At 32.7% G+C, this 9734-nt stretch overlaps 1 protein-coding gene across 1 annotated transcript; it reads left to right on the top strand.

Moving 5' to 3' along the window:
- The first annotated feature begins 4262 nt into the window (after nucleotides 1–4262).
- LOC130442680 (uncharacterized) lies at nucleotides 4263–7851 on the top strand. Its single transcript, XM_056777002.1, has one exon. It carries the CDS (start codon nucleotides 4711–4713, stop codon nucleotides 7402–7404), a length of 2694 nt encoding a protein of 897 aa, XP_056632980.1. The 5' UTR covers nucleotides 4263–4710; the 3' UTR covers nucleotides 7405–7851.
- Nucleotides 7852–9734: the final 1883 nt, after the last annotated feature.

Raw genomic sequence — 9734 nt, 5'->3', positions numbered from 1 at the left:
TGCGATTGAAGACTTTGTTTTAATGTACTTTCACTTCAACCCACGTATTATTTATAATTAATAAATAAAATTTACATCATTTATGAACGTCGTTAACAATTTATATTGAAATTAATAATTTTTTTTAATAATTTTGAAAAACTTTTGTTTCTATTAATTAAACGGTTACGATTAGACTGGATCTTAGAAATCAAACAGTTTAAAGAGAGAAGGATCCACGGCCGAATTCGAAAATGCCTCGAGGATGCAATTAATGCATGCAGACAGAGTCTGGCTTGCAAAATAAAAAAAAATTATCCGCCAAAATAAGTTCACAAGAGTTTATATTCAGCTTTGAAAAGTTTATCGCTCTCACCTTGACTTTGAAATCGTTTTTAAATTACGAAATATGTCATTATTCAATCACCCAGTATATTTTTAGTTGAATTAAAGGATAATAATTTAAAAAAAGATCATATTTAGTTTTTCTTTGCTTTTTTCGAAAAATTTTACCACATTTTCTTTTTAGTACTTTTTGTCTGGTTCCTGTATGCTATTTCTTCTTTGACTTGCTTCCTATTTCAATCTTTTTGATTAATTTATTCGTTGTTACTGTTAAACATCAACTTTCTTCAGTTAACATGATTTTTTTTCTAATTTTTACTATAAAGTTGTATTTGTAACTATAATGTAAAAAAAAAATCCAAAAATTTGACATTCTCGTATAAAAAGTTCTCTATCTCGGAAACCATTCGAGATATCGATTTATTTCTGATACGAATCGTTTAAGAAAACGTGTGTCTAAGTGATTTTTCATATTTTATTACTTTAGTTCCATATTTGCTAGAAATGTACAGGGTGAAACTTGAAGTGATGTTTTTTTTGAAAAATAACACTGTATTAGTTTATAGTATTTACAGTTTTGAACTGGCAACGTTGTAATACAAAAAAAAAACGAAAACGAACGTCGACAAAAGAGAAATTGTTTCAAATTCATTTAAATTTCATTTAAACATTGAAAATGAAACCGGTTGCTCGAAAGAAAACTATTAAATTCGAAAAATTGAGGAAAATTCGTGAAAATTGAATTTTTTGTGAAACTATAAATTTGACCGGGAAACTAACATAATTTTTCTGTGCTTCATGGTTCATGTATTCCATGGTTTTTCGCATATTTTTACTATAAAGGTGTATTTTCCAACTATTACGTCAAAAAATTGAGAAATTTCAAAAATATTTTGACATGTCGGTATAAAAAGTTCTATATTTCCGAAACCATTCGAGATATCGATTTATTTTTAGTAAGAATCGATTAAGAAAACATTTTTCTAAGTGATTTTTCATATTTTGTTCTGTCACTTCCATATTTGTGAGAAATATACAGGGTAAAAGTTGAAGTCAATGTTTTTTTGAAAAATAACACTGTATTAATTTATAGTATCTACAGTTTTGAACTGGCAACGTTGTAATACAAAAAAAAGACGAAAAGGAACGTCGATTTCATCATAAAAAAATACAACAGCTTTCACGTGTTTATACAAAGCGAATTATATGAGATAAATTTAAAAAACAAAAATTAATTTTTCAAAAGGGACCTTTTTGCTCTGAAAATGGAAAAAAATGTTTCAGATTCGTCAAAATGTCATTGAATTATCGAAAATGATACCGCTTGCTCGAAATAAAACTATTAAATGCGAAAAATTGATGAAAATTCACTAAAATTGGATTTAGTGTAAAACTGTAAATTCGAAAAAATTTCGACATGTCGGTATAAAAAGTTCTATATTTCCGAAACCATGCGACATATCGATTTATTTTTTGTACGAATCGATTAAGAAAACATTTTTCTAAGTAATTTTTCATATTTTATTCCTCTACTTCCATATTTGTGAGAAATATACAGGGTGAAAGCTAAAGTCAATGTTTTTTTGAAAAATAACATTATATAAATTTATAGTATCTACAGTTTTGAACTGGCAACGTTGTAATACAAAAAAAAAACGAAAAGGAAAGTCGATTTCATCATAAAAAAAATACAACAGCTTTCACGTGTTTATACAAAGCGAATTATATGAGATAAAGTTAAAAAACAAAAATTAATTTTTCAAAAGGGACTTTTTTTGCTCTGAAAATGGAAAAAAAATGTTTCAGATTCGTCAAAATGTCATTGAATTATCGAAAATGATACCGGTTGCTCGAAATAAAACTATTAAATGCGAAAAATTGATGAAAATTCACTAAAATTGGATTTAGTGTAAAACTGTAAATTCGAAAAAATTTCGACATGTCGGTATAAAAAGTTCTATATTTCCGAAACCATGCGACATATCGATTTATTTTTTGTACGAATCGATTAAGAAAACATTTTTCTAAGTGATTTTTCATATTTTGTTCTACCACTTCCATATTTGTGAGAAATATACAGGGTGAAAGTTGAAGTCAATGTTTTTTTGAAAAATAACACTGTATTAATTTATAGTATCTACAGTTTGAACTGGCAACGTTGTAATACAAAAAAAAAGACGAAAAGGAACATCGATTTTATCATAAAAAAAATACAACAGCTTTCTCGTGTTTATACAAAGCGAATTATATGAGATAAAGTTAAAAAACAAAAATTAATTTTTCAAAAGGGACTTTTTTTGCTCTGAAAATGGAAAAAAAATGTTTCAGATTCGTCAAAATGTCATTGAATTATTGAAATTGATACCGCCTGCTCGAAATAAAACTATTTAATGCGAAAAATTGATGAAAATTCACTAAAATTGGATTTCGTGTAAAACTGTAAATTCGAAAAAATTTGACATGTCGGTATGAAAAGTTCTATATTTCCGAAACCATGCGACATATCGATTTATTTTTGGTACGAATCGATTAAGAAAACATTTTTCTAAGTGATTTTTCATATTTTGTTCTACCACTTCCATATTTGTGAGAAATATACAGGGTGAAAGCTGAAGTCAATGTTTTTTTGAAAAATAACACTGTATTAATTTATAGTATCTACAATTTTGAACTGGCAACGTTGTAATACAAAAAAAAAGACGAAAAGGAACATCGATTTTATCATAAAAAAAATACAACAGCTTTCACGTGTTTATACAAAGCGAATTATATGAGATAAAGTTAAAAAACAAAAATTAATTTTTCAAAAGGGACCATTTTGCTCTGAAAATGGAAAAAAATGTTTCAGATTCGTCAAAATGTCATTGAATTATCGAAAATGATACCGGTTGCTCGAAATAAAACTATTTAATGCGAAAAATTGATGAAAATTCACTAAAATTGGATTTCGTGTAAAACTGTAAATTCGAAAAAATTTGACATGTCGGTATGAAAAGTTCTATATTTCCGAAACCATGCGACATATCGATTTATTTTTGGTACGAATCGATTAAGAAAACATTTTTCTAAGTGATTTTTCATATTTTGTTCTACCACTTCCATATTTGTGAGAAATATACAGGGTGAAAGCTGAAGTCAATGTTTTTTTGAAAAATAACACTGTATTAATTTATAGTATCTACAATTTTGAACTGGCAACGTTGTAATACAAAAAAAAAGACGAAAAGGAACATCGATTTTATCATAAAAAAAATACAACAGCTTTCACGTGTTTATACAAAGCGAATTATATGAGATAAAGTTAAAAAACAAAAATTAATTTTTCAAAAGGGACCATTTTGCTCTGAAAATGGAAAAAAATGTTTCAGATTCGTCAAAATGTCATTGAATTATCGAAAATGATGAATTTAATAGGCGAAAAATTTAGGAAAACTCTCGTAAATTCGATTCCCAGGGAAACTATACGTTTGACTCGAAAATTAATATAATACTTTAGCTATAGAGGTGTATTTTCAGCTATTATTCTCAAAAAAACTTAAAAATTCATTATCTTGAACCGATTTCATAGGAAAATCGAGTTAATTCATCACCCATTCCATGACATCGACGTTGTACACTTTTTAGGACACGCTGTATACAAATACACGTTTGAAAACTATAGCATAATTAAATCTAGTAACGAATAACGATTGAAACGAATAAAAAAAAAGTTTTATTTTTGTTGTGTTTGGTAGTAAGCAAGGCGAAATGCTGGCAGAAGCAAAAACATAATCCGAAACTCAAATGTGTGTTCAAAAATGCAGCATCTTACCCCCCACTAGCCCGAACGCATTAAAGCCGGCTACGCCATTGGCCGAAAACGTCTCGGCCGGCCTATGCGATACTCGCAAAACTACGCACTTGGACCACCGAATTTCGTCAAGAGACACCGGCCCGTATCAGTATAAAGTCGAATTTGGTGACGACAACAACGCTTAGACCGAAGCGAACGTTGTAACAAAATTACGGAGTTTGAAAAAGTTATTTTTTTTTTTTTTTCGTTTTTTCGGTGATCCGTTGTCGTTCGGTTTTTTTTTTATATTAAATATGACGTCGCGCGTTGGATTTTCGCGTACGGAGTGTCGCGAAAATAAATAATAATGGGCTAAAGAGACATTTCGACAGTTTTTTTTTTCTTTTAATTTATTTATTTTATAATTTACCGAGTGCTATGCTAATTTCAAACAAAAGCGGTTTGTACTATTACATTTTGAACGTTATGCCACCCGGACCGAACGAAAATTGAAATGTTATGATATTTAAAAAGTGACTATCGTATTTTTTGTTTTTAAAAAACTTTTTATTTTGTGTTTCGAATCGATATAAAAACTGTTTTTTAATCGTGCCATGGCAAATAGCAGCAGCGGTGTCACCACACCACAACAATATCTACAACAGATGAATAGTCCTTTCCATTGTAAGGAATGTGGAATTTCCCTCAATTCGGCCGAATCCTTGGAAGTGCATCTGCAGTACCACAAAGAGAATTTGCTAAAAAATTGGGCTGTACAAGCTCAATCGTCCACATCGACGAATCCCGAAGAAACCAACAACAACAACAACTCCAAAAACAACATAATATCTAAACGTGAGTTAAATCCAAATAATACCGTAGCCGCCGCCGCCGATAGTTCAGATTCAATGCAAAAAAAGAGTCCGGATTATAGTAGGGCCACCCCCGAAACGGTTTTCGGTCATCCCCCGACTCCTCAAAGTTACCAAAGCGCTTCGTCACCTTATCAAGAAAATTCCAGTTTCCCGACGAATTTCCAAAATTATCCGATAAAAATCGAAAGACATTCGCCGACCAATCAATTTTATTCCAATTACCCCGAACAATATTTCTCATTAGATCATTCAAACCAACAATTCAATCAAGAATCTTTCGTCCACAAAACCCCTTACAGATACCACCCTTACAACCAAACTCAAAACAGTCCGTACGACAGGCAGGCACAGGTACCGTCTTCGAGTCCCGCCTATCCGCCGCAACCTACCCCGTCCCCCAGCCCCAAACAATGCGATAAGTGCGGATACGTGTGCGACTCCGCTTCCCAACTAATAGAACATTTGAATATCGCGCACCCCGCGACGCCCGCGGTCGCACCGCACCTCGCACCTTATCACCAAACCAATCAACAACATTTCATGTTCGAGCACGTCGTTATCAAACAAGAGGATCCGACTCAGAGCGAAATTTTGGATTTGGATTCGCACAAAGTCGTCCACAACGTTTATAACGAAGACGAAAAACGTCAAAACGGCGATCCGAATCCGCATTCGGTATCGGCGATGTTGAATTCGTGGCCTTCGCCGCAACAAAGGTTATTTACACAAAATATTCCAGAACAACAACAACAACAACAACAACAGAAATTATTTCCGCCACATCAAGAATTTATCGGTAATAACGTAACGACGACGACGACGACGACGACGACGAATCAAGAAGGTCTAAATCAAAATTACCGACCGTTCGAACAAATGACATCTCCGACGAATAATTCGGTTATTTCTAGTAGTCAAATACCGACGAATGCGATACCTCAACCGACTCCGGTAGGTAAAGGAGCCAATTGGAAATCGAACGAAGCCAGAAGACCCAAAACTTACAATTGTACGGCTTGTAATAAATGGTTCACCAGTTCGGGACATTTGAAAAGACATTACAATACAACTTTACATAAAAACGCGGTTAAATCGAGCGGACAACCGGATCCGGCCGGTTTACCAATCAGCGCCCATCATCATCCTACCAGAGAAACGTCTTCTAAACAAGAAGAACGTCCGCAATCGAGTAATTCGGGAGACGAAGTACGCAACGAAGACGCCACCCAATACGACAGATTAGGTACGATAAGCGGTTTAAACGTTCCTTACGATAATAGACAACCGCCGTCGGCGCCCAATATACATTCCCCGATGGGATCTCCGATGCAGCAGCAACATCCTAGTCCGCATATATCGAACGGTAGTCCCCCAAACGGGGATGCAGGTCCCTCAACCAACAACCTGGGGGGCCTGCTAACGCTGACCACTCCTTCAATCAGTACGCCCCATGGGGGGTTCAATATACCGGCCCAACATATGATGTCGATGGACAACAACAACCAATACCAGATGTACCCAAACGAGCTTGCCCCCCACGTTATGCCGGCTATGGTTATCACCACCAACAACCACAATATTACTGGTGAATACCAGTTTAGTTTTCAACAACGCATAGTCGAAAATAATCAGCCGTTGCCGAGTTTCGCGCAAATCCAAGCGCACAGATTCAACAACGGTTACGAATCAGCTAACGTGGGGGGCAGGGAGTCGGCGACGGCTCCTCTAACCAATTACTACGAAACGAATTTACCCGATGAAACGATTTTATATAAAAACGACGAACTCACCGTCATAACGCAAAACGATTCGTCCCCCAAAACGCAAGAATACATTTTGGGTTATTCCCCGAACGAGCGAATCCAAGAAGAAGATTTGAGCATGATATCCATGACGTCGGAAAACGAATCCAAGATAATGGAAGAAAATAAGATGCAGATAATGGACGATATCAAATTGAGATTGGAGGCCCAGCCGAAATCGCCGGAGAAGGCCCACACCAAAAGGGATTACGAAGAAAACACCACCGGCATCCATTTGATAACGTCTACTACGAGTAAACCGGGTTTGCACAAATGTTACGATTGCGACAAGATTTTCAATAAGGCCTGTTATCTGACGCAACACAACAAGACCTTCCACAGCGGCGATAAACCTTTCAAATGTACGAGGTGCGGTAAAAGATTTTCGTGCGAAATTACTTACCAGGAACATCTGACCAAACACGCCGGCGACAAACCCCACAAGTGCGAGCTGTGTCCGAAGCAATTTAATCACAAAACCGATCTCAGGAGGCATATGTGTTTGCATACCGGGCAAAAACCGTACGCTTGCGAAACTTGCGGCAAGGGTTTCATCAGGAAGGACCACATGATGAAGCACTGCGAGACGCACGTCAGGAAAACGCAGTCCAAATTAATGGCGATACGTTGACGCACCTTGCGTACTTTGATGAAAATGATTTTTTTTTTTTTTTTTAACTAAATGTGAATTGAATTGGAAAATAAAAAGATTTTGTAAATATTTTATTCGGGAAACGAAAATGTTGCTTATTTTCGAACGAATTTTTTTCGAAAATAAGCATTGGTGAATTCGCTCGCGTATTTTGAAAAAAACAAAAAAACAAAATGTATTCGCCGGGGTTGTTGCGTGTGGATATTTTTTGAAAATTCGCGAGCTCCGCTACCCCTAAATGTTAACAAATAAAAATTGCTCAAACTTTATTTTATAGTGTCCGATGAGAAATCAATATTCAAAACAGCAATACCTCAGATTCTCAGTTATTCGAATATATATAGAGATAAAAAATGTATTTATATCAGATTTTATTGAAAATTGGATGTACAAACTTTACCGTCGTGTATAAAGTTTAATAATTTTCATTTTAATTTAATCAAATTTAAATCTCGTTATTTCCGATACTTCCGAAACACCCCCCGTATATATCTAACCGATTTCGAAATTTTTTTTTTTAGAAAAATAAGAGATGTTAATGAATTGATGAAATAATTGGTGATTATACAGGGTGAAATTTAAAGATAAAGCTACTTTTTCGAAATTTTCTTTTGTATTAAAATAATTTTTATTTATGAAAAATCTAGTAGGAATTTTGAAAAATTGGCTGTACCAGCTCGGATAGAATATTAGTTGTATACAGGTTTTCCAAGGATAAAATCGTAAAAATTACAAGCAATAGTTCAAAATTTTTTTTTGGTTTTTTCTGATATTTTTTTAATTACGATTTTTTTAAACACCCCCCGTATATATCTAACGGATTTCGAAATTTTTTTTTATAAAAATAAGAGATAACGAGATGTTAATGAATTGATGAAATAACTAGTGATTATACAGGGTGGAATATAAAAATAAAGCTACTTTTTCGAAATTTTCTTTTGTATTAAAATAATTTTTATTTATGAAAAATCTAGTAGGAATTTTGAAAAATTGGCTGTACCAGCTCGGATAGAATATTAGTTGTATACAGGTTTTCCAAGGATAAAATCGTAAAAAGTACAAGCAATAGTTCAAAATTTTTTTTTGGTTTTTTCCGATATTTTTTTAATTACGATTTTTTTAAACACCCCCCGTATATATCTAACGGATTTCGAAATTTTTTTTTATAAAAATAAGAGATAACGAGATGTTAATGAATTGATGAAATAATTGGTGATTATACAGGGTGAAATTTAAAGATAAAGCTACTTTTTCGAAATTTTCTTTTGTATTAAAATAATTTTTATTTATGAAAAATCTAGTAGGAATTTTGAAAAATTGGCTGTACCAGCTCGGATAGAATATTAGTTGTATACAGGTTTTCCAAGGATAAAATCGTAAAAAGTACAAGCAATAGTTCAAAATTTTTTTTTAGTTATTTCCGATATTTTTTAAACACCCCCCGTATATATCTAACCGATCTCGAAATTTTTTTTTATAAAAATAAGAGATAACGAGATGTTAATGAATTGATGAAATAACTAGTGATTATACAGGGTGGAATATAAAAATAAAGCTACTTTTTCGAAATTTTCTTATTTACTAAAATAATTTTTTTATTTGTGGAAAATCTAGTAGGAATTTTGAAAAATTGGCTGTACCAGCTCGGATAGAATATTAGTTGTATACAGATTTTCCAAGGATAAAATCGTAAAAAGTACAAGCAATAGTTCAAAATTTTTTTTTGGTTTTTTCCGATATTTTTTTAATTACGATTTTTTTAAACACCCCCCGTATATATCTAACGGATTTCGAAATTTTTTTTTATAAAAATAAGAGATAACGAGATGTTAATGAATTGATGAAATAATTGGTGATTATACAGGGTGAAATTTAAAGATAAAGCTACTTTTTCGAAATTTTCTTTTGTATTAAAATAATTTTTATTTATGAAAAATCTAGTAGGAATTTTGAAAAATTGGCTGTACCAGCTCGGATAGAATATTAGTTGTATACAGGTTTTCCAAGGATAAAATCGTAAAAAGTACAAGCAATAGTTCAAAATTTTTTTTTAGTTATTTCCGATATTTTTTAAACACCCCCCGTATATATCTAACCGATCTCGAAATTTTTTTTTATAAAAATAAGAGATAACGAGATGTTAATGAATTGATGAAATAACTAGTGATTATACAGGGTGGAATATAAAAATAAAGCTACTTTTTCGAAATTTTCTTTTGTATTAAAATAATTTTTATTTATGAAAAATCTAGTAGGAATTTTGAAAAATTGGCTGTACCAGCTCGGATAGAATATTAGTTGTATACAGA

The sequence above is a fragment of the Diorhabda sublineata genome, chromosome 1 (genome assembly GCF_026230105.1).
Source record: "Diorhabda sublineata isolate icDioSubl1.1 chromosome 1, icDioSubl1.1, whole genome shotgun sequence".
Classification (NCBI taxonomy): Eukaryota; Metazoa; Arthropoda; class Insecta; order Coleoptera; family Chrysomelidae; genus Diorhabda; species Diorhabda sublineata.
The sequence above is the reverse complement of the archived record's forward strand: the minus strand, read 5'-3'. Positions and strand labels throughout refer to the sequence as shown.

Coding starts and splice junctions, on each gene's coding strand:
- LOC130442680 (XM_056777002.1), top strand. CDS start 4,711: ATGGCAAATAGCAGCAGCGGTGTCACCACACCACAACAATATCTACAA.